General features: G+C 46.4%; 7 protein-coding genes and 1 long non-coding RNA gene across 23 annotated transcripts; 6 read left to right on the forward strand and 2 right to left on the reverse strand.

Moving 5' to 3' along the window:
* Positions 1-1,700: 1,700 nt before the first annotated feature.
* LOC136188107 (serine/threonine-protein kinase MRCK beta-like) lies at positions 1,701-8,356 on the reverse strand (the record flags this gene model as incomplete). The annotated part of the gene is made up of 23 exons (XM_065975844.1): positions 1,701-2,190; positions 2,245-2,370; positions 2,506-2,900; positions 3,892-4,079; positions 4,133-4,189; positions 4,252-4,488; positions 4,546-4,613; positions 4,676-4,743; positions 4,792-4,898; positions 4,955-5,112; positions 5,167-5,292; positions 5,339-5,413; positions 5,901-6,069; positions 6,116-6,195; positions 6,246-6,346; positions 6,394-6,464; positions 6,521-6,721; positions 6,778-6,871; positions 6,926-7,074; positions 7,123-7,218; positions 7,283-7,366; positions 7,428-7,519; positions 8,194-8,356. Coding segments are annotated over 23 exons (3,096 nt in total), but the record flags the coding sequence as incomplete, so codon positions are not given.
* A 116-nt stretch (positions 8,357-8,472) lies between these two features.
* LOC136188397 (riboflavin-binding protein-like) lies at positions 8,473-9,686 on the forward strand. Its single transcript, XM_065976145.1, has 3 exons — positions 8,473-8,586; positions 8,681-8,967; positions 9,125-9,686. The coding sequence occupies exons 1-3, from the start codon at positions 8,473-8,475 to the stop codon at positions 9,420-9,422; spliced, it is 699 nt and encodes a 232-aa protein (XP_065832217.1). The 3' UTR covers positions 9,423-9,686.
* A 47-nt stretch (positions 9,687-9,733) lies between these two features.
* On the forward strand, positions 9,734-10,662 carry LOC136188009 (uncharacterized). The gene is made up of 6 exons (XM_065975729.1): positions 9,734-9,832; positions 9,922-9,996; positions 10,054-10,197; positions 10,248-10,303; positions 10,360-10,468; positions 10,524-10,662. The coding sequence occupies exons 1-6, from the start codon at positions 9,791-9,793 to the stop codon at positions 10,584-10,586; spliced, it is 489 nt and encodes a 162-aa protein (XP_065831801.1). The 5' UTR covers positions 9,734-9,790; the 3' UTR covers positions 10,587-10,662.
* LOC136188398 (spectrin beta chain-like) lies at positions 10,625-12,277 on the forward strand. The gene is made up of 8 exons (XM_065976146.1): positions 10,625-10,747; positions 10,827-10,903; positions 10,954-11,237; positions 11,278-11,360; positions 11,426-11,605; positions 11,659-11,727; positions 11,988-12,101; positions 12,158-12,277. The coding sequence occupies exons 1-8, from the start codon at positions 10,625-10,627 to the stop codon at positions 12,275-12,277; spliced, it is 1,050 nt and encodes a 349-aa protein (XP_065832218.1).
* On the forward strand, positions 11,416-13,634 carry LOC136188008 (ankyrin repeat and KH domain-containing protein 1-like). The gene is made up of 10 exons (XM_065975727.1): positions 11,416-11,605; positions 11,659-11,727; positions 11,795-11,884; positions 11,959-12,101; positions 12,158-12,612; positions 12,659-12,705; positions 12,768-12,832; positions 12,893-12,994; positions 13,050-13,211; positions 13,271-13,634. The coding sequence occupies exons 5-10, from the start codon at positions 12,397-12,399 to the stop codon at positions 13,369-13,371; spliced, it is 693 nt and encodes a 230-aa protein (XP_065831799.1). The 5' UTR covers positions 11,416-11,605; positions 11,659-11,727; positions 11,795-11,884; positions 11,959-12,101; positions 12,158-12,396; the 3' UTR covers positions 13,372-13,634.
* Positions 13,617-17,229, reverse strand: LOC136188007 (MAM and LDL-receptor class A domain-containing protein 1-like). 10 transcript variants are annotated; one of them, XM_065975722.1, is made up of 13 exons: positions 17,132-17,229; positions 17,003-17,079; positions 16,630-16,721; positions 16,513-16,567; positions 16,380-16,452; positions 16,242-16,304; positions 15,513-16,156; positions 15,021-15,451; positions 14,886-14,970; positions 14,665-14,826; positions 14,255-14,608; positions 14,184-14,204; positions 13,617-14,133 (listed from the first exon to the last, which is right to left on the reverse strand). In XM_065975722.1, the coding sequence occupies exons 7-13, from the start codon at positions 15,613-15,615 to the stop codon at positions 13,787-13,789; spliced, it is 1,503 nt and encodes a 500-aa protein (XP_065831794.1). In that variant the 5' UTR covers positions 15,616-16,156; positions 16,242-16,304; positions 16,380-16,452; positions 16,513-16,567; positions 16,630-16,721; positions 17,003-17,079; positions 17,132-17,229; the 3' UTR covers positions 13,617-13,786. The 10 variants fall into 10 exon arrangements, with proteins under 10 accessions (XP_065831794.1, XP_065831797.1, XP_065831798.1 ...); XM_065975725.1 differs by having other exon boundaries at positions 15,513-16,036; positions 16,087-16,156; positions 17,003-17,134; XM_065975726.1 differs by having other exon boundaries at positions 15,513-15,527; positions 15,897-16,156; positions 17,003-17,134.
* A 15-nt stretch (positions 17,230-17,244) lies between these two features.
* Positions 17,245-20,358, forward strand: LOC136188010 (uncharacterized). 5 transcript variants are annotated; one of them, XM_065975732.1, is made up of 5 exons: positions 17,245-17,351; positions 17,399-17,553; positions 18,256-18,579; positions 19,336-19,855; positions 19,908-20,333. In XM_065975732.1, the coding sequence occupies exons 2-4, from the start codon at positions 17,499-17,501 to the stop codon at positions 19,569-19,571; spliced, it is 615 nt and encodes a 204-aa protein (XP_065831804.1). In that variant the 5' UTR covers positions 17,245-17,351; positions 17,399-17,498; the 3' UTR covers positions 19,572-19,855; positions 19,908-20,333. The 5 variants fall into 5 exon arrangements, 4 of the variants coding, with proteins under 4 accessions (XP_065831804.1, XP_065831803.1, XP_065831805.1 ...); XM_065975731.1 differs by having other exon boundaries at positions 17,254-17,553; positions 19,908-20,244; positions 20,298-20,358; XR_010670075.1 differs by having other exon boundaries at positions 17,254-17,553; positions 18,188-18,579; positions 19,908-20,332.
* Positions 20,359-24,736: 4,378 nt separating this feature from the next.
* On the forward strand, positions 24,737-26,727 carry LOC136187940 (uncharacterized). Of its 3 annotated transcripts, XR_010670047.1 has the most exons (7): positions 24,737-25,065; positions 25,115-25,203; positions 25,257-25,330; positions 25,380-25,423; positions 25,506-25,786; positions 25,842-26,066; positions 26,144-26,727. It is a non-coding gene; the product is annotated as an uncharacterized lncRNA (long non-coding RNA). The 3 variants fall into 3 exon arrangements; XR_010670048.1 differs by having other exon boundaries at positions 25,115-25,217; positions 25,267-25,330; positions 25,380-25,786; XR_010670046.1 differs by having other exon boundaries at positions 25,380-25,786.
* Positions 26,728-27,799: the final 1,072 nt, after the last annotated feature.

The raw sequence follows: 27,799 nt of genomic DNA on the forward strand, positions 1-27,799 counted from the left end.
TTGATTGAGTCGGGTGTACAAAAAATTGCACCGCGCTAAAAGCGTGATGAAAGTGGAAGTAGAAGTACGAGTTGCTTTTTCTAAGTCGTGGCGTCATTGATCTCATCCTTGCGGATATGAGCTATATAGGTGGCCGTGGGTGTACACGTAGGCAGCTAGAATCGATCGTGGGAATCGTCGTGGGCATCATTGCGGGCATCATTGCGGGCATTGTCCTGACACTCTTATATACCACGAGTATATATCCCCAAAGTCTACAAAACAAACCTTAGACGGCGAAAAAAACAAGAACTATCGAGAGAACATTCTCCCTTCGATTTTCCGAGCGAATGACGAGTTGCACTCTTCCTTCTGTTCGTATTTATCGTAGAAGCGGCCGCGTTTCGCTCGAATTCGGTCGCGAATGGCCTCGAAACGAACTTCGTACCATCGATCGTTCGATATCACGTGAATCGTACGCCCGTATCTTCGTGCGACGAAATGAGCGGCGAAAAACAACGAAAAGACGTACCTAACAGCGATTTCGTTTCGTCGTGGCCACGTTTTCTCCGCCATCTTGCTCGATGTAGGTGCGATATGTGTCGCCTCTAACCGAAATCGTTATGCAATATTTCGTCAGACCGGAATCGAAACCGGTTTGCCTTTTGACACCTTCTTTCCAAAGAGCCAATGAGCACGAAGAGCGGAAACCAGCAAGCCAATCAGAGCGATGGGCGGGGTCATAGTATATAAGGAGCACGCGCCCCCAATTTCCTTCAGTTGCGGCAGAGGGTGGATGGGTCGCGGAGCAATCTGCGTCTCGTCCTTGACGGATCGACCCGGGAGCTTTGGCAAAAGGCAAGTCTGGATAGTTGACTCAGCGTGGCCCACGGTATAATGCCGTGCCGGAGCCTGTAGGCAGGGCAATGGGGGGCTTCGGCCTCGGTCTACGCACTGGGATTCGCGATTACTGCGGTCTTATTGTCGCTAATGGGCACGACTCACGTTAGGCTCGAGTGAGAAACGGCCCAGAGGGGGTGTTCAACCATGGCCTGGTTGCCGGCACTTTTCTCACCCGACAGCGCGATTAGACCAAAGATAATCCGACCCAGGAGACTTCGATTCCGGCATGCACTGTCTTTACTGTCGACTCCTACAAACGGTGGTCGACCGCTCTCCACTTCCAGTAGCCCCGGTTCTTCTCAGGAACACATACCGAAGGGTTTTTTGGTACCACCGCGCCGGGGGACTACGGTATTAGGGACCGTCTCTCATCCAGGCGGGTACCGGTGGGGTGGCTGATGACGTCGTGGCTCGCCCGACAATTTTTGGAACGGGTGGCCATTGCTTTTGCGGTGGCTGCCTTGGGCTACGAAGCGTCCGAACCTCCGCGCGGTGTAGCCTGGATAGCGCGAATACGGACGCAGCAAAAAGGTACGTACAACGATTTTTTGACAGATACTAATTTTTTTCTTTTTTTCTAGGTGGAAGCGTGAAGGAGAGCTCGAGAAATCGAAGATGGAACGACAGAGACAAATCATCTTGTTTTTTAGGGCGAAATGTGGACGAGAAGGCTCAAGAAAACGAAGACGAAACGATCAAATCGAATTGGAAGGAGTTTGCGAGCGATCGAGCGCATGCAGCGTTTTTTCTTTTTTGTATCAAATAAAACGGTTGTAAAACTCTATGGTAATGGCTCGTCAGCGCTGTTTCTCGAAGCAAACGCGATGGCAGTTTGATTTTATCGCTCCGCGTCGGTGTCTCCAAACCCGGATTAACAGCGACGAAGCGCCTCTTTTCTCAAAAGAAAGGCGGAAGAGAGCGATAGACTTAATTGGCTTCTCTATGTTCTCGTAAAGAAATGTGCTTCGCAATTTTCCGTCGATCTGCGCCATGTCTATACAATTTCGATTCGCGACCGTCCAATACATATTGCGGCCCATCCAATCGATAGCCAAAACGCTCTTGTTAGCCGATTCGTAGTCTACGACGACCTCGAACTCGCCGCCTCCGTCGAGATTCATACGAAAGATCTTGTCGCGTTCGCGTCGCTGATGTACAGTTTCTTCTCGCGCCAGTCGAAATCCACGGCCATCAGTTCGGTGACGAGTGGATTTGACTCGACGTGCGATAGTGTGGAGTAGCGTTTCATTGGCGTTTTTCGGACGTAGCGGCTTTTCGTATTGGCGAAAATCAGGTACGGATCGTCAGCTAAAACACGAGAAAAAAATTAGAAGTTGAGGATTGATAGAGGAGGAGCCTTACTTTTGCATTGGATCATGTTCGAGTCCGAGAAGAAATAATTGTCTTGGCACGCACAAGATCGTCCGTCCGGTGTCGCCAGACACAGATGACTGCAGTTGCCGTTATTCTGGCTGCAGACATTTATATCTATACATATACAAAAGCATCCAGTTTTAGGTTCCCATAGAACGCATCTCTCTCCCTCTAAAAGAAGTGCATATCCGCACTTCCCTCGGACGAAAACAAAGCGTGTGCGTGTGTTCAGATATCTACCTTTCTCACCTGGCTTTCTAGAGATACCTATGGCCTTGATTCCATATCCATCATGTAGCTCGTTTACCAAGATGGCTCGTTTCTTTTTACCGTTATTCTTATCGACTCTCTCCACGGTCTTCGCCACCCAGTCAGTCCAGTACAAAAACCGATCGAGCACGGTGAGCCCGAAGATGTGCGGCACGTCCGATTGCACCAATATCACGCGATTCCGGCCCCACAACTCGGACTTCTCGATCGTTTCATGTTCGGCATCGGCCCAGTAGAGAAAACCCTGTTCGCTGTCGATTGCCAGACCGTTCGTCCACGTGATGCGCGAGTTGACGAGCACCGTCACATTCGTGCCATTCATGAACGCTTTGCCTATGTGAGGATAACTGCCCCACGCGGTCCAGTAAATGCTTCTGTAGGTAGGAGACACAAAGCAAAGGTGAAAAGGCAACACAAAAGAGATTAGCATAATTGAATGCGCCTTTATCCTATAGCACGAATACTGCGCGCGTCTGGAGTCTCAATCTCGCGCTCTAATAGCGTTTCATGGGCAGGACGTTTTTCAAACAAACCACCTGAAGATCAGGACCCCTAAGACGAGCTAATACACTAAAGATTACCCTGCAGTCCCAAGGTGCAGATAATCCGCGGGGGGTGGGGGGGTGGGGGTTGTAATCCCCTTCGACCGGATCAACGGCAATCGCGCGCGGCTTTTCCACATTCGTAACGAGCGTCTTGACGCTCAACCCGTCCAACTTCGCCACCATAATCGAATTGAACTTCCCGTTCGTCCAGAAGATGTTGCCGCCCGGCGAGTCGATGACGATTCGCTCCGACGAGCCCGCTTGCCGCGGAATGACGGTCTCGATGCCGCTGCCGTCCATTTTGGCGCGCATTATCGTCGTCTCGTAGTGGCCGACGAGTTCGGTCTAACAGACGTATTGGGTGTCGATGACATAGGCGACGTCGGTGATCCACGACGACGATGACGATACGTTGATCTCGAGCGGAACGTCAATCGAGTTGGAGACGTCAAAGAGAATAGATGCGAATTTCCACCAAGCGAGCAAAGAACGTGAATTATTTTGACGTCAGTGACTCACGATTGTGCAGGACTGCTCTATACTTTTGGACACAATGTTAGGTTTCCACAGTTTGGTCTCTACCCACATCACAGTTCCTGACTACACATACAGTAGCATTTGAAATTTTAGGCTCCTATGCAACACAACACTCACTATACACTAAAGAGAGCTACTAGCCTATGATCACTTCCATTAAGATAAGACATGAAACAAACATCTGAAAGTGGAGCTCATTAGAACAGGCGAAGCGTTCGAAGATGATAGTAAGTACAGAATAAAAAACAAACGCCTTTTAGACAGGACTTTTAAATATTCTCACCTGGCGCACACGTAACTCCGTTGGAGAGCATTCGAACGCCCGTCGGACACCCACACGCGCGCGAGGACGGAAAATAGAAGCAAAAATGACTGCAACCGCCGTTTTGAACAGCGCACGACGTATCTCCCACGACGGGCTGTTGACGTTGACTGTCTCAATTTAGAGAGTTTGGTTTCAAGGGTTTTGATCTGAGAGAAGTCGTCCTAAGACGGCGGGGAAAAAGTAGCCCAAACCCCCATACCTCTTGCTGCAAAGTCTGATTTTGAGTCTCAAGCGAAACAACCTGATCATTTAGCTCCTAAGAAAAAAACAGAGACAATAATAATAACGTAGCAAAAATACATCAACTAAAGCTCTAACCCGTCTATCAGTCGAATGCTTGCTCGCTCGCGATTCTTCCACTTCCGCCTGGGCTTGCTGGAGCGCCGTGCGAAGTCGACCCACCTCTTTGACGATTTCAGGATCCGGTGCCGCCTGTCGGCCAATTCTCTGGCTCTGCAGCTCGTCCTCAAGTTGTTTAACGCGAAGTTCCAAGCGCTGGCGACCCGATTTCTCGCGGCGGAGGTCGGAGGTGAATTCTTCGACTTGGGCGGAGAGCTGAAGCCAGTACGTGTCCCCTAAGGGGCTGAAAATACTTGAAAAATAGTCAATTACCTCTCTTCTTTTCTTGTCGCTGCTTCGGCTTTCCTGTCGCAAAGCGCTGACCTTAGAAATCAATTCCTCTGTAGAGTAGAAAGAGTTTAGACGTATTGATTGATTAATTAATTCTGGTTGAATTGATTACCGATTTCTTCCTCCTTCTCTCGTATCATTTTCTGCAGTTTCATCTTCTGTTCTCTGACGTCAGATAATCTGAGAAGACACCAGTGTATGATATCTATGCGTTCGTAATCGCCTTACTTGTCTGTGGAGTCTGATAGTTCGTTGGCGAGTCGCCTGCGTTCCGCCTGGACGTCTTTCATGTCTTTGTGCAAGCTGGCGAGCTTCGACTGACTTTCAGCCACTTCCTAAGCGTTTATAAGATCGTATATTGTACTTGGGTTCTTTTTAAATGATTTCTTACCCTCTCTAGGTCTTCTCTTTCCTGTTTCGACGCTTTGCCTGTCTTTTCTAATATCTTCATTTTCTTGAAGAGATCTTCTTTGCTTGTTTCCATGTTCTCGCGCTTATTGGCTTCTTCTTTCAATTTCGATTCCAGTTCGCTCTTCGAAGACTCCAATTCTGCGCGGAATTTTACCAATTTTGGGCCCTGGGGATTGAAAAGTTGAAACGTACCGGAAATTTTTCGAGTTAAATCGTCTTTTTCTGATCGCAATATTCCTAATTCTTTGGCGTCGTCTGACTTGCTCGCCACAGCGTCAATGGAAGGATATACTGCATCTAATTTCGCTGCTTTCGCTTCTGAGAAGTACTTAAAATAGGCTGCGTTTCTTTTTTTCTACTGTACCTTCTAAGTCTTTCTTCAGCCTGGCGTTTTCTTGACGCAACTCCTCAGCGGCTTTATCAGAGACACGAGTGCTCTCTAGATGAGGAACGAGGGAGTTTTACGGTTCCAGTACTAGTCAACTATGACTGCTCTACGATGAAATCGATCATCCAGGTTTATAAAAAAGACGCGTTTGCGTTAGAATAGCGCCCCCATGATATTTCTCCTTTAACTTAATAGAAAAGGCCAGAGCCATGCTGGAACTGTTGAAGCCAGTACGGTATATTGGCTTGCAAGACTCTTTCCTCTAAGGATTGAGAGTGCCCTACTCTCTAATAAAGTAGACAGGAGTGAAAAAGAGCATCAGGAGGGACTATTCGAGCCAGTACGGTATTTTGGCTTGTGGGACTCTTCCTCTAAGGGTTGGGTGTCCGTTGGGAACGCGAGTGGATAAAGTCTACAGAATATCACGTTTTGCCCCTTGAAAACGATTAAGTATGCATACAGGAGTAAAAAAAGAGCACTCAGGGGTTGATGTCTCAAGGGTTGAGTGTCCGTGGATTGGGATAAATATTGACTATACCCGATGGACTTGCTGTTGCTCTCGCTCTCGCTGCCTTTCCGTCACTGCCATCACTGATCAGCTGTCCCAAGTCGGACAGCTGGCTAGTGTGCGTAAACGTGAATCCAACGAAAGGAAGATGATCTCCCTTGAACGTCGCAGGTCCAGACCCCGGCGCTCTCGGCATTTCCTAATTAGAAAATAAATAAATAAAGATAAATGAATTTTAGTCGTACGTTGGGCGCTTTGTCGTCCACTGAGTCGAAGTTCGACGTGTCGGCGTCATCAGCAAGGCAGGGAACGTGAGGCGGCGTCTCTATGGGTAAAAATTCAACGCTCGTTTCCATGAGAACGATATTCCCGTACGTTCATGCAACGTTTCCCAATTTATTCCCTCGAAAAACGGATGATCTCGAAAATCGTCGATTCCCTTTTGACCAAGTCGTTCGGATTTGTCGCAGACAAGTCTAAAAAATGGATAAATTAAACGCGCCTCTTTCACATAGATATATACCGGTTAATGAGATCACGTGCTAGAGAAGAGACTTCCTCTTCGTCAACGTCTTCAGGAAATTGAAAACTATTCTAAAGAGAGAAGAAATATTTGAATAATAATATTCACAAAATGGTGTGACGCTTACTTCGAAGTTCATTATTTTTCCGTACGTTTCTACTAAGGATTCGGCGTAGAACGGCGTCTCTCCAAAGAGCATCTCGTAAAAACAAATGCCAAGTGACCACCAATCGCATTCCGTGCCATAGATGCCCTTCTGAGCTTCCATCGCTTGAAGAATTTCCGGCGATATGTAGTCGGGTGTCCCCACAGCAACGGAGGAATTAACCTAGAAAAAATTAATACATAAATGAGATTAATTCTGGAGGGGGGGAGGGGTCATACTGTTCCGTCTTCTCGTAGTTTCATGCACGAGCCAAAGTCGGCTAATCGAACGTGTCCCTTACGATTTATGACGAAGTTATCCGGCTTGACGTCCCTAGTAAATCCCCCATAACTAATAGGATCCCATTGACGTCATAGAAGTGAAAACCTGTGCACGTATCCTAGGGCGTGAATGGAATTGACGCAGAGAACCATTTCCGCCAGATAAAAACGCGCCATATCCTCGGGCAAGCGATCTTCGTGCTTCGCAAGCAAAGTCAATAGATCGCCACCAGAGTAATACTCCATCACCAAATACTAATCAATCATAATGAAGACTACGTCTCAGATGTGATAATCAATAACCAAATAATTTTCGTCTTGGAATGCGTATTCCAAGGCGGTGATCCAGTTTCGATTTCCGAATACGAGAACGTCTCTTTCCTCGCGAAAACAAGCCGTCTACGTAAAGATAAAGACATGGTCCTTATAAATTTATTCTTTTTTTTGACGCTTATCTGCGTACTTCGCGTCGTCGCAACATTTCCCATTTGTTCAATTGCTTCATCGCGTAGATTCTATCCGTGTCTTTTTGGCGTACGACGTGAACCTGATCCCCCCCCAAAAAAATCTTTTTTTCGTTGACGGAAAAGAATTAGAGCATTCCCTACCTCGCCGAAAGCGCCGCGGCCGATAATTTTTACCGTTTCAAAATCGTCGCGTTTCAATCGAAGCGTTTTGACGCGTTCAACGACGGGACGAACTGCAAAATAACGTCGTTTCCTCAAAAGGGGCCTCACGGACACAAACTTCTCAAGAAGGTTACGTTTAACAGGCGTTTCAAATACAAATAAGCCCTAGAGGTTCTTCTCTGCATGTAAACGCGCACCGTGAGAATCGCTCACAGAGGCGGTTCCCCAAAGGGACCCTCTAAGGAAATCGTAACAAAAATGTGCGAGACAAAGCAATCCCTCGCACTAAAGCGCGTCGAACGCGTCTGGAGTCGCCAGACACGACGACATAAGGAGCTAAACGCCACTCATTGACGAGACACAACGCCACGAGTTAGAATCGTTCGGAACTCACAAACAACACAACTTTGGCGCCGATTAGCGACCGAAAACGCGATTGCAGCCCAAAGAAATTTGCCCAGAAGGCGAACTTTTGACAGAAGGTCACAGGAACAAAGGGGGCCCCCCCTCTCTAGAGTCCTCTCCTTCGAAAGACATTCAGAGGAGACAATTTAGGGCGTTGCTGTTTATCCGGATTCCCGACACATTCCAAACGTGGGTAGATAAATTTCATCGAAAAAACATCAAATTCGACCATTTCCGAAATACGAAAGGAATTTTTGCGGTTTCGAGGTGCGACAACGCGCATCGAATCCAATACGAATACAAAATAACGCCCCGATTCGACCCCGAACTCCCCGCTTACGCGTCTCGACGAAATCGGCGAAATTCTTCTCGCGACACAGCGTGCTCTCGGCGCACTCGTCGTGCAATAGAAGCAGAAGGTCGTGCAGCGTCTCAATCGACACGGCGCCGCTCGATTGGACGCAGCCGCTCAAATAAAGACGCTCGAGCGACGTGGCGATGGATCACCGAGTGAGAGTCGTCCTCTCCGCGTCGAGAAACGCGCCGAAAAGGCCGGCTCTGTTTCCTCGGTATGGAATGTACGGGAGGTTGGGTGTATTTACTTTACTTTAATTGATCTATGCGCGATGTAACTGGTTTTCGAGGAAAGAAATTGATTGACGTCTATTTGACCATTGATTATCCTCTCTATTTGGACCAGGAAAATTTTTTGGATACAGGATGCTGTACCCGTGTAGTCTGGAGGCCACACCCTTCGCTCGGGAGGTCACGTGCAAGGGTCAGGTGACCTGACTAGTACCCGTGTACACCAAGGGGCGGGCATGTAGCCGGGGCCTTTGCATTGTTTCACTTCCGCATACGATGCGAGATTGCTTGCTGCCCTTTGCGTCAGCCTCGTCGTCGTCGCTCTCGCGGCCAAATACAATCCGACGAAATGCCTCGAGGGAGAAAATCACAAGGAGGCTCCCAGTCCCGAGGGAGACGACTACAAGGCCTGTTTGGCCTACAGGGATCGAACGTGCTGCACGGCGAAGTTCACCGAACATCTGGCTCAAGCGACGGCATCGATAACTTCCACTGGAATCGATGCGGTGCGCTCTCGAAATCGTGCGAAGCGTTCATGATTCACGTCGAGTGCTTTTACAGGTGAGGGAGGGGGATGTGATAGTGATAGAGTGACACGTTGCAATTAAGTGTAGACTTGTCAATTAATTAAGCGTAGACTTGTCATTTTTAAATTAATTAATTAATTAATTGAGATTATTTTAAAGGTGCTCACCGAACGTCAATAATTGGGCTAATCCTGACTATCCGTCCGCTATGAAGTTCGTTCCTGTCTGTGGCTCGTTCTGTGATCAGTGGTATAGCGCTTGTCGTAAAGACCTATCCTGTGCCACGGATTGGATCTCAGATTGGAATTATTCTGAAGTCAGCGGGAATCAGTGTCGTGACGATGCCCAGTGTCTCTCCTTCGAAACGCGCTACGCCGACGGCAAAGCCTTGTGCGAAAAAATGTGGGACTCTCATTTCGCTATGTCAACGATTCAATATCGAATGATGAGTGTCTGATGATGGATGGGGTCGATTTCGTGAAGCATAACGATGTCGCTGTAAAAGCCATCTTCGATGTTTCATTATCACCATCACCATCACCATCACCATCAGGATCTGAGAAAGTTTTGGGACATGGCGGACTCATTTCTATTCTGTGCACTGTCTTTTGGCTCACACTAAAGTGTTTAGCTTAGGTTTTGATGTCTGTGTGGCATGGTCGCAATTCTTTGTCTAGAGTTTATGACTGTTTGACTTTTTGGATGTATGGGGCAATATTCATTGGAGATATACGGGATTTGCGCGTGTCTCCTAGTAACATGACGACAAAAACAACAAACCGCGTTCCTATCCACTAACGTGCTCGTCCTTTCTTCTCCAGCGCGATGAAGATCGAAAAGAAACCGCAGAAGAACATAACGGAATTGGTAAGAGCGCTACAGAAGCGAAAAACGACTCTCGAAAGCGAGTGGGGCCCCTTTTTTCATTGGCGTTCCCCGCCCGTCTATTTCCGCAGCCGCCTGGTTGCCAAGACTTCGTCGACGAACTAGTCGACGAGCTGCGATCCGTCGTCACGTGGAACTACGGAAAGGTGAAGATCGCGCAGGAGAGAAAGGAAAAAAAATTCCCACGTTTTTCTTTTTGCCAGTGCGAACTCTATCACTGGATCGATGTTCTGAATCGTTTCGACGACATTCTCGAACGCGCGTGTCGTGTCGGCGACGCGCCGTCGTCCGACGACGACGACGAAACGAAATGCGTGAATCTTTGCACGAATTTGGACGACGAAAAAGTAGTCGAAAAAATTGACCGCCATTTTGGATTTTCATTTTTTTCTCTCAGACGAAACGAATTGAAGACATCAAATTGAAGAGACAGAAGCATTACATTCGGAAAAGGTATTAGGTCGTTAATCCTAGGATGTATTGCATAAAGAAGAAGTCTTGTCTACTAGGCTCAAAGCTGGGAAGGAGTTGGCAAAGGAGCCGCTGGAGAAGAGGAGAAATCGCTTGGACGACGCTAAGGAGTGGTTTCGGTATAACAGAGACGTCGACGAAGAATTGGTAAGATAATAATGATAATAATATATGTATTAATTTTTTTGTGTGTGTCTTTTAGGCTTGGATAGACGAGAGAATGGCTCTTGTCAATGCTAAGACGTTATTTTTCTCTCCTTTCTGAAGGCTCTCTTCTCTGAAGTTCAAGCCCACGAACTGATCATGAAAGCCGTCTGCGAAACGGCCGATCGTCTCATCGAAGACGGCAAAGAATCGGCGCCGAGAATCGACGAACGCAATCGCGAGATGCAGGGCAAGTGGGAGGAATTGGAGAAAGCGCTCACCGTGAGAAAAAATCGCCTAGAAGATAAATGAAATAAATACTCATGTCTGATATATTGAAAACGGTTCTATTGTTATTTAGTATTTCCTTGACGTTTCTGAAGCCGAAGCCTGGATGAGCGAACAGGAACTTTACATGATGGACGACAATAGAAAGAGGCGAAATATTCTCTGTCCTCAAAAAATTCAATAATTTATTTTATTATCAGGACGACGCCAGCGCTCTGGCTCTTCTCAAAAAACATCGCGTTCTTCACGCGGCGGTCGACGCCTATGAGAAGACGGTCGTCGCGTTGGGCGAGCGAGCGAGCGAACGCGCTGATCGGTCTGGGCGACGCGGCGAGCTTTGACACGGAAGCGGTCAAACGCGCTCAGGAGAACTTGGACGCTCTGTACGCGGCGCTGAAGGCGTTGGCCGAGAAGCGCGGATTGAATTTGGACGAGAGCTATAAGTTGTTTCAGCTCAATCGAGAGGTGAGTCCACTACAGAGTGGTAGGAGAGAGAGATAACCGACTTTCTTTTCTTCTTTAAGTGGAAGAGTTTGAAGTGTGGGCCGGAGAAAAGGAGAGCGTCGCCCAGTCGAAAGAACTTGGCCAGGATTTTGAACACTGTGAAGTAAGAAAGAAATAATTTTAATTTAATCTCTTATACGTTTCTTTTTCAGATGATTGAGGGAGAAGTTCACTGAATTCGCTCGCAGTACGAATGCCAGCGGCACGGAGCGCCTCAACGCCGTTAACGGGCTCGCCGATTCTCTCATTGAATCGGGCCACTCGGAAAAGGCGACCATACAGGAGTGGCAAGCGCACGTCAAAGGCCTTTGGGATCGCCTTCTAGATCTCATAGAGAAACGAAGAAAAGTATGTACTAAGTAATATATCAATTTTCATAATCATGGCTCTCTTTTTTCAAGTCTCTTGGATCGGCGTTCGAGATCAAACGCTTTTATCGCGACGTGGATGACGTCAAATCTCAGATTCAGGTATGACCCTAATAAGCATCCCGGAGAGTCACGTCAAAATATATATATATATATATATATAATTCAGGAAAAATCCACTGCAATGCCAGATGATCTCGAAACGTTGCTACGCAGCCACGAGAACTTTGAACGCGATCTGGACGCAATCGAATCTCAAGTAAAAATCTTAGATAGTTTATTAGGATCAATATATGTAATCTCTCTCTCTCTCTCTCTCTCTCTCTCTCTCAGCTGACTAATGCAGGTCGTTGTTCGAGAAGGATAAATTGCTCTTCTCCTTTTTACTCTGCTCGAATTTACTCAAAGCGAAAAATCAACTGAATCAGGACGAATTTTTATTTCTTCTCACCGGAGGCGTGGGACTCGAAAACAAAGTAAAAATCGAATTTTCGATTATTTTAATATATGGGGAATGCGTTTTTTCGTTTAGTTGGCGAATCCGGCGCCTTCCTGGCTCTCCGATAAATCGTGGGACGAAATCTGTCGCATGTGCGATCTTCCGGCATTAAAGAACTTCCGCTCGCACTTCGAGAAACAGACAGACGACTAGCGATTCGTCTACGACAGCAAGGAACCCCACACGGCTCCCTTTCCGTCGCCGTGGGATCGCAAGTTGACCGACCCAGAAAGATCGTCGTCCGTTGTCTTCGTCCCGATAAGATAATCCCCATGGTTATGACGTTTGTGGAGCAGAAATTGGGTCGACAATTCGTCGAGCCACCGCCTTTTGATTTGGCGAAGAGCTACGCTGATTCGCACAGTTGCGCGCCGCTTATATTCGTTCTCTCGCCGGGCGCCGATCCCATGGCCGGTTTATTGAAATTTGCTGAGGATAAAAGTTTCGTAGGGGATGAATTCAACGCGATAACTCTCGGGCAAGGACAGGTGAGCATTCCTTTAGAATCAATAATTTTTATTATGTTCTTTTTAGGGGCCTATTGCTGCGAGTTTGATTGAACGGGCTGTCGATGAAGGGACGTGGGTAGTTAATTAATTAATTAATAATTAATCATAAGATCTGATTTTATTCATTTGTTTAGTTATACGCCTTTGATGGAGGCTGCGCGTGAAGGAAATGACGTCATGTGCCTGCTGGTGGAAAGCGGTATAAGCTTCCTCTCACTCGCTCTAAAACATAGGGGTCACCACACGGATCTATTTTTAGGTGCCGACATGAACGCAATCACGGAGGAGACTCAAGAGACGCCGCTGAGTCTAGCGTGCTGTGGAGGCCTTGTAGAAGTGGCTACCTATCTACTTGACCACGGTAAGAAAGAAGATAAAAGAAATCAATAATAATTTAATATGTGTGTATGCTTTAGGTGCTGATATTGAGCTTGGCGCTTCGACTCCGATTATGGAGGCGGTCCAAGAGGGGCACTACAATCTCGTCAAGGTTCTCTTGGAGCGTGGAGCCAAGGCGAATGCCGTCTCCTCCAATGGGGATTCGGCACTCGTTCTCTGCTGTAGCTGGAGCCGACTTGGTTACGGGGAAATTAATTGCGTAGGCGTGGTTATTGATTTATTGATTTTTTGCGTATAGGAACACAAGGCGGAGGGTGGAAGGACGCCGCTGATGAAAGGACGCCGCTGATGAAAGCGGCGCGAGCCGGACACCTATTGACGACTCATATCAAGTGGTAAGATTAAAATTATTTATTATTATTAGTTACTGAAGAAAAATGCAAAAGAGCCTTGGTATGGTAAATGTCTTCTCCTTTGTGCAATTTCACATTGTTTTTCTTTAGGTGAGCGTCCTGGGCATGACGTTATAAACTGCTCCGGGGTCCTGAGCACGACCCCGTCACAAAAAAACTGCTCCTCCGGGGTCCTGGGCAAGACCCCGCCAAAAAAACTGCCCGCGCAGGAAGAGGGGGCGGGCTGTTCGTTTTTTTAGTTTATTGAAATAAAATTTCTATACCCTACCCTTTCTCCATGACGGCGGCAGCGCACGCGGGGTGCACCACCCCGCCGGTGTTCCAACTAATCTAGCCTATAAACTAACCTCTACCTACCTACCTACTAAGCGCGCGTCGAGAAGCAAGGCGTGCAAATCCTGTTATGCGCCTACTACCATATGTTTCCTCCTATGACTGACTACAAAAAAAACGTTCTTTCCAGCTCCCCCTCTCTTCCACTCTTTGCTCATGCAGCCTGTGCGAGCATGGCGGCGCTGTCTCTTCGTTGCGTTGTCGTGTCCTTTTTCATCCGATATATACGAGGTCTGTGATTTGCAAAGAGCGTAATATACCACTCCACGAGCCAAACGGCCGTCGGGTCCCGTGTCAGGAGTCACCGATTGTCCGTGCTTCGTCACCCAGAAGACGTCCGGAGATATGGGCTGCTTCCAATCGCAGAAAGTGCCGGTTGAGCCAACGCCAAATGTGCAATTGGTAGGCATAACGGCTATATAAAGAAAATCAAAAACCCTATGCTTAAATTTAAGAAAGTCTTACGGATTGGTTGCGGTAAAGGCTCTACAAACAAAAGAAATTTAAAAAATACCAGTTATTATTTAGAAGGTTACTTGGACAATTGCAGTTATTCAGTTGGATGTCATCGATGGCGATATCTCCCGTGAAACTCGTTCCCCGAACGCCGACAAAAACGATGCGATAGAGCGACGTCGCGTTTAGACACACGCTACCACTTAGCCATTGATTGCCCTTGTTTCCCGTCATCGACCAGGCCACAGCGCGATTCTGCTTGCCCATTTCCTCGATCTCAACTCGAAGCGTGCGAGTCGAGGCGCCGTACATGTGATACCAGAACGACATCGTGCAGCTGCAGTCGTTTCCACTGCCCTGAATCCACTTCGAAAAGAGATGCGCCTCGTCGCCGTTTGCTCGCGGAAAACTCGTCTCGATGTAAGCGTACTGACCTAAAATAGAGAAACCGAATCAAGATAATTTTATCATAAAGATTTCTTGCCCTTACCGGATCCCGTAGTGTGATCCCGCGACGGACCCGTCGAAAAGCTCGGCGTCGTGCCTCGTCGTAGACTCCAGTCAAAATCGTCCACAGTGTCATTGTTGCTAAACATGCCCCAGCCGGAGTCAAAATCGGTGCTGGTTTCAATGCAAGGATACGACGGACCAGCTGCAAGAGAAACGAAAAAAACCGGTTTTTATTCCGTCGTCGTTGGTTCTTCGCCTTACCGCAGCCGCAGCCAGGCGACGGCTCAATACCGTCAATCGCAATATCGCCCGACCAACTCGTCCCCCGTACACCAGTAAAAGACACCTAAAAAAAATTAAGCACGTCGTCTTCTTTCTCACGAAAATTATCCTCACCGTCCAATTGCCTGTAATCTGTGTCCGATCGAAACTGATGCTCCCGCAATTCCACTGATTTCTCTTGTTCCCGGTCTCCGAAAAGAGAATGTATTCTTTCTTCGTCACGACGTCGGTCACCGAAACGTTGAGCGTTCTCGTCGTCGCGCCGTACATGTGATAGCCGAATTGGATGGTGCACGTTTTCGACGGCATAAGCGGTGGAAACGAATTCGAATCGATTCGCGCCACGTCGCCGTTGCTACGCGGAAATGACGTCTTGATGTAAACGTACCAGCCGGCCGCCGTGCCTGGATCGTAGTCCCTGCTCGGGCCCGTGTTCGACGACGGCGTGCCGCGAGAGTCGCGCGTCCAATCGAAGTCGTCCGATTGGCTTTGGGAGAAGAGACCCCAACCCGTTTCGAAATCTTGCTTCAGGCTGGCACACGTCGCTAAGGAAAGGAAATCGTTCTACTACATAAATATGATGACTGCTACTCTAGGTGTTCTTACGTTGCTGTGCTTGACCTACGATGAAACAAAAAGAGAATGAGAATGAATTATGCCCCACACGTATATATCGACACGTGGTCACGTGCCAATGAGAAGCGCTCATTAGAGTGGGAAGAATAGCCTTTGAATTCGTGCTTCTTCTGGCTTGCGATCGCGTGCCATTACATAAACCAATTTACACTACGACTAATGCTCGTGGGATTTTGCCTCAGGCCGCTGGCCCGCCCTCGTCCTCTAACTAGCGTATCCCACACTCGCCGCAGTATTGTAACATATACAAAACATAGAAAAACGCCCCATTTCTTCCCCATCACCTCAGGTAACGAGGTAGTAGAAGTCAGACAGGTCAATTTTGCTACAATAAAACTGGCGTTGATTTCTTACTGTTGGCCAAAATGAGGGCGAAGAGAGTGGCGAAGGTTCTCCAACGAAAAGAAGATGCCATCTCCTCTGGCGTTTATTTCCTTCGATCGATTTGACGATTCCAAGACGCGAGAAAGAAAGCACTACTCGATGACGCTTAGCTGAGTAAAGAGGTGATCACTCTGCCTGGTGCCAAATGCCAACGCCTCACGCGTATCACATTTGAGGACGAAGCTTCCATTGGACGACAAACACGTGAGAGCGTGATCTGTCCAGACTGCCTTTAGGCGTTTGGGGACCGGACAAGATGGCAATTATTATAATGATCGGAGGAGATGATCCGAGGCTAACTCTTTCGTTCCCTACCTCCTTGACATTTTCCATCGTTCGCCTTCTCTTTCCCACGGCTTCCTTCGAAAGGAAACGTCTCTATAGAGACATGCCAAGTACATATATAATAGTATCATATTATACAAATAAACATAACATATATAGAGATAGTACCTGTTTGATCAAAGGCAGAGTTCAAAAAATCCACTAAAGCAGTAGCTTGGAATAGAGAGAGAGAGAGAGAGAGCTACACATTTCTGATTCGATTCCGTGATAAAATAGAATCAAATATTATCGCGTTACGCACCACTCTTTAGGTCGATTTCTCTCCGTGGCCACTTCATTCCTGACAAAAGCGACGTCTAAAAATGCTTCGTTCAAACTAAAAAATAAAAAGTAATCGAATTAAATTAAAGTGGCTCACGCGTAGGACAGAGATCGTGTAGGATGACTAAAAAGCTGCGTTGATTATCTTCACCATTAAAAGAAATAGCAATTACGACAGCAAATAGGAACCTAAAACGAAAAAGTGGGTGAGGCCCCTTTTGAGGGCTCGGTACCGGCCGGGCCACTAGACTTTTGCTCTTGGCGGCCGATGAGAGCATTGCTCGTGCCTACATGGTCTAACCCAGATGAAACACATCCCTAAGCTTTCTCTCAGTCGCAGGAGAGAAGCATTCGACTGAAGACGGAGGAGAGACGAGCGTCGAAAGAGCAAAGGCTAAATTCGCTCTTTCGCGATGGGGAACGAATAAGACGCGTCGATCGCACTGTCGCAGTGTCAGCTGTAGCTGTACCTTTAAACTGATCGATCGATTCGCCTCTTCCAGCCTTTCCTTCGGTTTCGCGAGGCGAAAAACTGCTCGTGAGACCCCTTAGGAGGCCTCACTTTCTATCGAGTTGTGTCATGAGCAATTTCGACCCACAAACAGCAAATGAAAGCTCGCTCGGAGAGCGGGACGAGCTCGATTCGGCTAGAAAATCCGCGAAAGCTGAATCAGCTGATGTCAAGTGACGTCTTGTCTACATCCGGGTGACTGTTGACAAAAAAGCAAAGCAAATCTTTTAGGATTAATTATTTCGCCGTTCACTTTTGCGGCAGTGAAATGGTGAACTTTTGCTGGACAATCGAACCTTTTTGAAAGAGTGAGGCTCCCTAAGCGGTCTCACTACTGTTTTTTGTGTTGCCAAAGGAGAAGGAAAAGCCAGCTGGCGCGAGTTGATAGTTGCGTTTGAAGATACGGCTAAGACCTACAGGAGGACGGCGCAGTCGACGCATTTCAGCGCTTCTCCATGGCGCAGGGACGAATTTGTCCGTCGCTCTATCGAGGCTCGTCTCTCCTCCATCGTAAGTCGCATCCTTTTCTCCGTCAAGCTAAAGCAGGCTTAGAGGTGTGTATCGCTTAGGCTCAAATTATACGTGCGTACGATATTCGCAGCAGCCGCTGCGAGCAATTGTTTCATGGCCCGGGTGATTCTGAACCCTCAAAGGGGGCCTCGCCCACGGTTTGTCCGGGTGACATATTTTAATAAAAGACGCATCTGATAGTGCAATTATTATACGTTGTTTGTTTCGGATCTACGCAAAAGGATCAATTATTGTGGTGACCTGAGACAAAGTTTTAAAAAATCATAAATTAAACAAAACGAGGTTTCTTTGGGGAACGCAGCCAAAAGTATACTTGATCGATCGATCGAATAATCATTGGAAGCCTCACTGTCAAGCAGTGTGCACGCAAACTAAAACCCGTTGAGTTTGTCGTTTCTGCCCGAACACAACTACTAGTCTACACGCAGACTACACATAGCTAAATGCACTTCCGTGTGGCAACCCCCACACACGTGGTCACCCGACGTCCGTCGCGTAAACAAAACTAATTACCGTAATCCACCCAGATCAAGAGCGTTCTCCTTTACAAACCCTCTGCATTTACGCAAGCGCAATAACTCTGAGGGATATTTAGATCTTGAATTTGGTGCAGGAAGTTGCCTCTTCTCGTCATCCTATTGTTCAAAATGGGTTATCTCACAGCCACGTTCTTTGCTTCAGTTCTCATCATGCCGGCTCTACTCTGTTCGGGCGATAAGGTCGACGTCTACGTCCTCATGGGACAGTCCAACATGCTGGGTGAGGGGAAAATTGGCCCGGACAACGTCAACGGCTCACTCGGATATGCCGTCAAGACCGAGCACAAGTACCCTTATCTGTGGAACCATTCGTCGAATACGTGGGCTGTTCGCGAGGACGTCCGCTACGTTGAAGTCATTGGCAGTGGCAACTCGTCGTTCGAACACTCAAATCTAGCGCACAACGAGTTTATGACAGTCACCGGGAAGACCATTGGTCCCGAACTTGGCATTGGAAACTATGTCGGTACGTTGGGCGAATACTTTACTCATGCGATACTCATACGATACTCATATGATGCTCATATGAAGTTTGATGCGTGGGAGGATCGAGGGCACCGGCCGGCGTGCCAATCCTACCCCGTTGGCCTGGGCAAAGGGTTATTAAATTAGTGCATTAGGCCTAAATCGACCAAACTAACTAGATATCCCATGACCGTGGTATGTCATCGTAAATAATTCAATTGCCCAAGGCGAGGCATAGCCTTGTATGCCAGGCCCTTTTCCTTCTATACTCCGTGGAGAGAAAGGAGCCTCGTTTTGTAAGTAGAAACGAATTCGACTTTGCGGACGCTACTTCTTTCACACCCACAATCGAGTATATCACAAAATGAGCTCGAGTGGGACATAGCCCTTTCTCTCCACGGAGTAAAAGGGCCAGAAATCCAAGGTTAGAGGCTTTCAATGACATCATAGAACATGACTACTGTTCAACAAGTTATTTATTACATGGGCGTGACTCTCGACAAATGATGGAGAGAACAAGCTACTCGAATGTTAGATATACGACGTTTGTGATATTGGTCGAGATTCACGTGCCATACAATAAGATGGAGTCATGCTCCCAAGGTTTGATTAGTTAATCATCTTAGACGAATCCGAGGGTAATTGAGGGTAATTAGAACTTTGGATTGGGATGAAACCAATATCGTGCTGGTCACCATACAATAGCTACTAGTTGTGTACATAGATGTTGTCTCTTACCTTGGTTCTGTCTTTGAAGGCAACGCCACAAAAAATCGAGTGATGATACTTAAGGCCTGCATAGGCAATAGAGCTTTGGGCTGGGATCTGCTCCCGCCTGGAAGCCCTGGCTGGGAATACAAAGACAAGAAAAACGTCACCTGGGAATATGCTGGGTACCATCAGTCGCCTGCGAAATGGCAAAAGGGGCACAACTCCAAAGCCTATTGGCTGGATGGCGGGCGAGCAATACGACGGAGACACCAACCGTACTGAATATATCCTCTCCAATCTCACATATTTTTTCCCCGGGGCAACAAGCTACGATATCGCTGGTTTCTTCTGGTGGCAAGGTGATCGAGATAGTCGCGATATGGGTCTCGCAACGAGATACGAAATCAACCTCGTCAAGTTGATCAAGACTCTGCGCGCTCAGTTCAAGGCACCGAATGCTAAATTCGTCACTGCGTCACTCGGTCAGACCGTTAATGGCTCTACCGACGGTGGAGGCGTGATCCTCAACGCTATGCTCAACGTTGCCAATCCGGCTAAGTATCCAGGTAAGCCGGTTTCAACTTTCAAAGTTTGTTACCTTTGATTTTCCTCTTTTAGAATTTAAAGGTAACGTTGCTGCCGTGTACACCCACCCGTTGTCAATGGGAGGAAGCTCGGGGGCCCACTACAACGGCAATGCTGAGACGTACATGAACGTCGGTCAAGCCATGGGTGAGGCCATGGTGGAACTCATGAAAGCCGATAATGCTATGTAGAAACAAGTTCATCAAAAGCGCAGGACTTCTTGGCATGTTTCTTACGTTTGCTTGGTTATTCGTGAATTGTTTGTCTCGCTGGCTGAAACAAATGTGACACGTACGAAACATCGGAGGGCCTCGATTTTTCGTAGAGTAGAGAAATGACTTCAAAGCACATTCGATACTCGCCGAAGATCGTACGCGTCCTGCAGAACAATTCAGTGAAATGGTTAACTTTTCTCTTTTACAGTTACCCGGTTAAAGACAAAAGTGCCTATGGAGTCCGAGATATTCCGATTAGGACGAGAAAAGTATCTGGACGACTGGTCGCCAACCACAAAATCTATACGACATAAACTTCCTCACTTATTTGCCAAAAGAGAGGAAATGACTTATATAATCTGTAGTGACTGAAAGCTATAACATGTTAGAAAGCCTCGTTTGCTTAGCGAGAGGCAATAGCCATATATGAGTCTCTCCTTTGAAATGATTACCCTTATCCGTTTCACTGCTGCCTTCTTTATCTGACCCAAACAATGAGAGAACATTCAATAATGAGGCTCAGCTTCCTCTAGCATTGCAAAGCAGCTGCTTTAGCGGCAGCCAGCATATAAGTAACTATTTCGGAAGTATACCGTAAACATCCTTCGTTGTCAGACTCACGTGCATGGTTATGAAAGTATGGCGGAAATCAGTTGTTACGTCTAAGCCTTTATAACCTACGTTGAGACTACTGGGCTGTCATTCAAGCAAAAGGAGAAGACATGCGTTCTCTTCTGGTGCTAGTTTTTTTGCTCTTCGCTCAGTGCTGCAGTGCCAACATTTATTACGATGGTAAAAAGGAAACGACAGCCATACTCCCAAAAACTTTATTCCTGTAGATAATGATCGCTCGTGCGAAGATGTCTATACGGCCGTGCAGCGAATGAACAGAGTAAAGGAGGTCGTGGTGGGCGCAGCTCCTCAGTGCATCCGCAGTCGCATAAATTTGCCCTACGGCTACGTTCATACAGTCGTCCTGTTCAAGGGATATGCTGACCACGTTCCGGGCGGCGTCAGATACGTAAACATGCGAAATCCTGATCGTACGAGATACATTCGAACGATCCACGAGGGAAGAAGCAATGCCACTCCAAGGGACATTGAGAGATTTATTTCTCAGTATGGAAATGGTTATCAGTCGTTTGGCAACGGAGCGAGAAATTGCCAGGATTTCTCCACAAGGCTTGTTCAGTACCTGATAACAAATCATCGCTGCTGAGTTCAGCAATGATATACTGATTCCGTTTTGTCTATTGCAATGTCTTTGATTGATCTAGTTTGTTTTTGTATTGTTCCTTCTGTCACAGATGCTAATATCAAGTCTTCTATGCAATTAATAGTTGTCCCTCACGCAGGAAGTAGAGTAGCCTCATACAAAGATTAATTAATTAGGGTTTCAATAACTCGCGCATCCAATACCGCTTTGGTAGAGTTCAATAATTTACAAAATTAATAGGTATAAGAACGAAATGCTGCGTCGCAACAATAGGGTCAAGAAGTTAAACGGTTACACGGATAAATAAATACTAGAAAAAAAGGAATGGAAGTCGAGTAATCTATGACTCATAAATAAATAATCGAAACATAGGGAATGTGAGTCGAGTAACCTATAACACATAGCTAAAGAAATAATGAAAATAAAAGGATGTTTCAGTAGATCGAGAAAGATCGAAAAGAGCCTAATCACATATACTGTAGTAGCTGATGAAATTGCAATAATGAAAGGAATGAACGTGACAGAAAGAAAAGGCTTGGGCTAGATGAATTTTCTAAGTAGACTGACTGGAATTTGGCACTCAAACGGCTCTCGAGTATCTAACGCCTTTTTTTGTACCCAGCGTTACTTACTGCAATTTCCATACGTCGAATTCTCGACCTAGGTCATATTGATCGTTAGATGACATCCTTGGCTCTTCGAAGTCACCTATAACCCGCGTTACAGTTGAATGGAAACTCACCTACTGGAAGACTTTGTCTCGTACCGCGGGAATTTGCTTACAGATCGTTCGTTGTTTCGAAGTCCAGTTCGTCTCCGGGACTCTCCTGTTTTGATCCGGGCAAACAAGTCAGCTGTGTTTCCTTTTTCGACTAGAATTATCGCGAGGTACAATTTTTGGCGTCAACAACAGTTTTCGAAACCAATTTGAAGTAGTATTGCTTGGCGGTATCGTTTTCACAAAAGTGAGGCTCCCTTAGGGGTCTCCCGAGCTGTTTTTCGCACCTCAAAGCAGAAGGAAAGCCTGGATAGCGAAAGTCGATAGTTCCGTTTGAAGGCATACTGAAGGCCTACGCTGAGGCAGGCATTCGACGGGGCTCATTGGATCTTCATCGAGCTAGACCCAAAAATACCCTTCTCTGCTTCGAGGCTCGTCTTTCCTTTGTCGTGCATCGGAGGCTTTTCTCCGACGACGCTAAGCAAGCTTAGAGGCATGTCTTGTTTCAACTAGAAGTGTACGTGCGTACGACGTTTACCGCGTCCGTCGCAGGCAAGAATCTCGTGGCCCGGGTGATATTAATCCCTCAAAAGGGGCCTCACCAACTTTCTCGAATTGTTATCCGAGTATCTGTCGTTTTAGTCTCCTCTTATCAAGCTTTCTTTATCCTTTCTCTTGTAAATATTGGTAACAATCGAACTTGGAATTTTAGTCAAGCGTCTTCCGACAAACCCCAAAGATGAGATCCATGTTTCTGAAAATGAGCAAGCATTTTATTAGGGTAGATCTGAGCTCTCGCCGGGCACGTAGCTGCCTCGCCGCCTCCGGAATAGTCAGGCCCTTGATTTCACCAATCCCGCTCCCATCCCCTGACTAGCTGAACCCGCGTGAGAATGTTCTACTCATCGGCTCTAAAGAAGCGCAAGCGTAACAAGAAGAACGAGGAGCTTTCACTACATGAATCTATGCAACGCACCAACATGTATTCAACGGGATTCTAAACGTACATTAGCAAACACATAAAACATCGCAACAAGACAGACTCATTGAGAGTTTTGTCACATGTTTTCGGCTTGAAGTCATGTGTCACACTCTGGTTATATGCCACGAGTGTTATCTGCATCGGCGATCTTGTCCTTTTCAGCGTCAAGGCAGTTTATAACATATTCTGCCCAGTTGCCACCGCCGGGAAGAACACCTGTCGCTGTTCCTATTCTTTGAAAAATGAATGTACGCACCGTCTTTCCACCCCAATAATCTGTATAGTCGTTTCCTGAGTCGGTAGCAACGATAATTCCGGTTTTTGGATAATCGTCTCCGTAATGGACGAGAACGCATGCTTTGCTTGGCTGGGCTGTTATGTTGAAAAGCCACATCGCACTTTCCTCGTTATTAGGGGCCTTATCTCCGGGGATGTAGTAGATGTAGTCGTTTCCCATTGGAGTCGTTCCGTTTCCCACATCCAGTGTAACTTTTTTGGATCCATCTGGATAGTACGTCGCTGAGGCGGGCGTGCTTTTGAAATAAAAGTATCCCACGCGTTCACACTGAAAATGTATTCTTAAAGATACTGAATGTTTTTAATTAAGCTGATTAAAATTTACTTCTGACTCTGTCACGAACCATACAGCCGCAATAAACAAAATTAGTCCAAAACGCATCGTTCCTTTGTCAAACCTAAACAACAGATGGATTAGGATCAAGATGGCCTTCATAACAGCTCTAAGGGAGGTTCGAATTCCATTATATTCTTCTCGGATGTGGCGTGCATTTGATTAAAGTTCGCGAGGTAGACGTAAACTCTAACAAAAATTACTGAAAATGATCGCAAAGTTTTGCAAAATGACGGTCTGTGACGGTTGTGCAGTTGCTGGGGAGCTGAATTCCCTCTCGTCGACACTCAGTTTTTATAGTCGGCTAGGTCGAGTCAGCTGGGCCAAGTCAGCTGGGCCGAGCAGCTGGGCCGAGTCAGCTGGGCCGAGTCAGCTGGGCCGGCACTTTCCTCTAATTTAATTATCCGACGTTATTGGCGCCATTGCTCAGCTGACAGCACCGCTTTTATTCAACGTTCTGTTACGACCTTTCTATGTTACGCGTTACCAAACGAAGACCGTGAGTTAGGCTGCGGACTGATTTGGCTCACCACCGTGCTGTCTACTACTTGCTGGCTCCTGCACGATTGCAGGACAACTGATAAGTGAAAAGTAATTGCCAGCTACATCCGGTAGCACCGTCGCTTCATTCACAGTCCCCGCCTCTAGCACCTCAATGGCTATTTTCTCAAGGTTTGACTTGATAGCTCTGTCTGTCCGGCAAATGATAGCTTTTCTTTTCTAGATATGATTTGTTACGTTGCCTATGTGGCGTTGCACTGCATGAGATCAAGCCGCGTTTGTAAAAAAACCGTGCGAGTGGCATTTACTTAATTTTATATGTGTGCTGTAGTAAAAATTACAATGAAATAACTTTGATTTTCACGTGGTATACGGGAGTTCCTGTACTCCACTCTTTCTCGTCGCTTCAGCTTTTCCAGGTTTGTTTGCCTTGGTTTTCGTTTTCTCACTTCTCTCTCAGATGGTGCTTTGACGAGAGATATCCTTCTTGAAGCGCCAGGCCTCCTTAGAGGCGTCGCGCTGAAGTTTTTCGTGCTCGAACTCCTCTTCTATTTATCTCCTAGACAAAGAGAATCGATCAAAGGCTTCGAGTGGCAACACGACGACGATTAGCTGCAACGGTGAAGGATTCGAGCTCGAAAGAAGTATAATTGGTTTTCTCGAATTTTTGTAAACTGCAATTGGTCGGAAAACGATTGTAGATGAGATAATGTTGTTCAAAAAAAGCGATTGTGACTATCTTTTGACGTTCGAACGGATCAGAGTATATCAATTTTTTTATTAACACATGACAGGTGCTTAGAGACTTCCCTAATATTGATCTTCTGGAACGTGGAACCAAGGCAATTCTTTCTTTGCTTCGACGTCGTCACACTTTATCTTGCTGGATTTATTTATTAGTTGTGTAGGCGTGGATGTGAATACTAGTGTAGGATTTCTAATTACGTTTTGTTCCTTTTATTTATTTGAGTTTTTAGGAAACGATCGCAATTTACCTTCTCACGCTGACGGACGTCTTTCACGTGAGGCCAATCCTGTTTCTCATCGTGAAAAAAAATAGACCACAGTAAATGAATAGTGGTAATATTTGCACTATATCGTTTTTCATTATTCTTATAGAAGCGTTTAGGGAATGATCACGTGGACGTAATTGACATACGAACGAAGGAGAGCCGGGAACAAATCGTTTGAAAGTAAAACAGAATAGCTTATGTGTTTTGCAAATAACTGAATTGTTGATAGGGCAAGCAGCTGTGAATTGGAATACTAGACATGGAGGCTATAAAGTAAAAGAAGGGATATGAAAATGAATAGAAGAGCCACACCAGTTGAAAAAGTGACTTGTTAATTAAGAGGAATTTACTCTAGGGTCATAGGATTCTGTACGCGTATCGAGACCCAATTACTTCAAGAGAAACAAGAAGTAGGACGTTACTCTATTGGGGAATGTTACATTTATTTCTCCAATGTTTCGTCTCGACGCGAGACAAAGAGAACGTCGATAAAATCGTCGCCTTTGACTGTCACAGAAACTAAAACGTGAAACGCTAAGACAAATCTTTCTGCTCTGTTGAAGACAACGACGCAAAGCTACACGAGAAACAAAGTAGAATGTCGTTCCTTGTCCAGTCACGAAACGTTCAAACTGGGTAATGTAGTACATCCAAAGATTAGACGTAAGTCTAAAACTAGGTTGCTCTCTAGTGTCATTATTACTATATATAAAGCCACAGCGAATACTGCCATACTGGTTAGACGAGAAACTTTCTACAACATCATGGGCACTCAATTACCTCAAGCTCTTTCATGGACAATATCTGTGCGATCGCAAAGAGAGCGCAAAAGATTTCTCGTTTTGGTTCAGGTTCTTTGCATTTGATCTGAAATGCTTATTTTGTTTTGTAGCCACATTCACCTCTGGGACCCGAGGTGACTAAATAAAACCGGCCCAACTCTTGAGCCGGTGTGCATAGATGTTGTCTCTTACCTTGGTTCTGTCTTTGAAGGCAACGCCACAAAAAATCGAGTGATGATCCTTAAGGCCTGCATAGGCAATAGAGCTTTGGGCTGGGGTCTGCTCCCGCCTGGAAGCCCTGGCTTGGAATACAAAAACAAGTAAAACGTCACCTGGGAATATGCTGGGTACCTGAGTATGGTACCTTTGATGGAAGGTTCTGGTTCTAGCATACGGAAGTAGTCGTGCTTCCTTTACCAGGCGAAGGTACAAGTAATGATGAAGGCAGCAAGCCTAATCGCTCCCAATTGGAAGTACATTGCACGCCGAACCGAGACCCTATCCAGAGCCTGAGATAAGCAACATAGAGGTGCCTTAATTACCGCAATGTTGGAGAAGTGGGGCGAAGAGCACGGGGCAGAAGCCACGAACAGGCGTCTGATAAAGGCCTTGCTGGAAGAAGGCACGAAGTCTTCAGCAGCGCAAATATTTCGAGACGATTTGGTAGACGCCGGAAGTCAACGTTGACTAGTGACTTTCAATTAGTACTTTTCCGCACGTTTTGTCTTACTTTTGTAGCTCGCAAGGTTAACATTTATTGTTAATCTTTTTTTGCCGCTGCCGCTGCTGCTTCTCTCTGACGAATTCCTTTTGGTAAAAAATTCATCTGATGACGTCAACGACGAAGAATCGTCTTCGCTTTCCTTCCTCAGACTCTCGAATCTCTTCTGGGCAATCCAACCCGAAGTCCGCGATTTAGGAAGACCTTTCAGCATCTTGTGCAAATCGTGAGCCGTTCTGACGTCTCGCCTTGGGTCGGGCTGCAAAAACGAAAATGAGCAATAGGATATTTTCTAGCTAGGAAAATACGAGTACAATGGGACAACGGGGCAAAAAAAGCGTCTGTTAACTAGAAACAGATTGACGTCATGTGACTGAAATCGTATCGATCGACTCGTCGAAACCGGGCATGATTGCTTTCGTGACATTCTCCGTAAATTTTCGCGCTTTTAAATGCAAAAATGGACAATGCGGTTTCAAGCATCCGCTGGAAGTCGTCTCGAAGTAGCAAGGCAATTGATCCCTCGCTTTCTAAAAAAGAATAAATAAATAAATAAATAATATTAATTAAAAGGCTCACGTTGATTTTCATGTGCCTATATCGGCAATTCGAATCGACGCGCACTTTCCCCGCGTCCACAATGCGCAAACCGTCTCGTTTCCCAACGCATTTGCGCAATGACGATACGGGCAAACATCACCCTAAAAATCAATAACGTTAATTATAGTATTTATTTATTCATTTATTTATCGTTTTGTTACCTCTCTTTCTCTCTCTCTAAGGCCCCGTTCCCTATTGGATTGTGCGCAATACGTGGGGCACTGGGTGGGGATTGGACGGCTACGTGTATATGAAATACGAAGGAATTCTGTGCGGTAAGGCGATGAGTGCTTCCGTGATAGTGAAATAAGAGACAGGTATTAGGAATTGCTGAACAAGTTTGGAGACGAGAGGTGTCAACTTATAGCTATTAGAATCGCGTAACAAATGTTACAATTATATAAAACAAGAACTCAACTCTCCTAAGATTATAACGTCTAACGTGCATCAAGCTCAACACTGATCTTTTCTTCGTAAAACTCAATCACCTTCTGGGGAAATCGAACGTTTATCTTCGAAGTGGGCACCAATTCGGCCCAAGTCACC

This window comes from Oscarella lobularis, chromosome 6 (assembly GCF_947507565.1).
Source record: "Oscarella lobularis chromosome 6, ooOscLobu1.1, whole genome shotgun sequence".
Lineage (NCBI taxonomy): Eukaryota > Metazoa > Porifera > Homoscleromorpha > Homosclerophorida > Oscarellidae > Oscarella > Oscarella lobularis.

Excerpts from the sequence above, each read along its gene's own strand:
- LOC136188397 (XM_065976145.1), top strand. The coding sequence starts at position 8,473 with ATGCGCGATGTAACTGGTTTTCGAGGAAAGAAATTGATTGACGTCTAT. Across the intron at positions 8,587-8,680 it reads ATACAGGATGCTGTACCCGT|CCGGGGCCTTTGCATTGTTT; the intron begins GTAGTCTGGAGG and ends GCGGGCATGTAG. Across the intron at positions 8,968-9,124 it reads CGCTCTCGAAATCGTGCGAA|GTGCTCACCGAACGTCAATA; the intron begins GCGTTCATGATT and ends ATTATTTTAAAG.
- LOC136188009 (XM_065975729.1), top strand. The coding sequence starts at position 9,791 with ATGAAGATCGAAAAGAAACCGCAGAAGAACATAACGGAATTG. Across the intron at positions 9,997-10,053 it reads TCACGTGGAACTACGGAAAG|TGCGAACTCTATCACTGGAT; the intron begins GTGAAGATCGCG and ends TCTTTTTGCCAG. Across the intron at positions 10,304-10,359 it reads AAGCATTACATTCGGAAAAG|GCTCAAAGCTGGGAAGGAGT; the intron begins GTATTAGGTCGT and ends CTTGTCTACTAG.
- LOC136188398 (XM_065976146.1), top strand. The coding sequence starts at position 10,625 with ATGAAAGCCGTCTGCGAAACGGCCGATCGTCTCATCGAAGACGGCAAA. Across the intron at positions 10,904-10,953 it reads ATGGACGACAATAGAAAGAG|GACGACGCCAGCGCTCTGGC; the intron begins GCGAAATATTCT and ends TTTTATTATCAG. Across the intron at positions 11,361-11,425 it reads AGGATTTTGAACACTGTGAA|TTCACTGAATTCGCTCGCAG; the intron begins GTAAGAAAGAAA and ends TTGAGGGAGAAG.
- LOC136188008 (XM_065975727.1), top strand. The coding sequence starts at position 12,397 with ATGGTTATGACGTTTGTGGAGCAGAAATTGGGTCGACAATTCGTCGAG. Across the intron at positions 12,613-12,658 it reads TAACTCTCGGGCAAGGACAG|GGGCCTATTGCTGCGAGTTT; the intron begins GTGAGCATTCCT and ends TGTTCTTTTTAG. Across the intron at positions 12,995-13,049 it reads TACCTATCTACTTGACCACG|GTGCTGATATTGAGCTTGGC; the intron begins GTAAGAAAGAAG and ends TGTATGCTTTAG.
- LOC136188007 (XM_065975722.1), bottom strand. The coding sequence starts at position 15,615 with ATGAGCGCTTCTCATTGGCACGTGACCACGTGTCGATATATACGTGTG. Across the intron at positions 14,827-14,885 it reads GTCGCCTGGCTGCGGCTGCG|CTGGTCCGTCGTATCCTTGC; the intron begins GTAAGGCGAAGA and ends TTTCTCTTGCAG. Across the intron at positions 14,205-14,254 it reads GAATAACTGCAATTGTCCAA|AGCCTTTACCGCAACCAATC; the intron begins GTAACCTTCTAA and ends TTTTGTTTGTAG.
- LOC136188010 (XM_065975732.1), top strand. The coding sequence starts at position 17,499 with ATGGCGCAGGGACGAATTTGTCCGTCGCTCTATCGAGGCTCGTCTCTC. Across the intron at positions 17,554-18,255 it reads AGGCTCGTCTCTCCTCCATC|TTCTCATCATGCCGGCTCTA; the intron begins GTAAGTCGCATC and ends TCTTTGCTTCAG. Across the intron at positions 18,580-19,335 it reads TGGCATTGGAAACTATGTCG|GCAACGCCACAAAAAATCGA; the intron begins GTACGTTGGGCG and ends CTGTCTTTGAAG.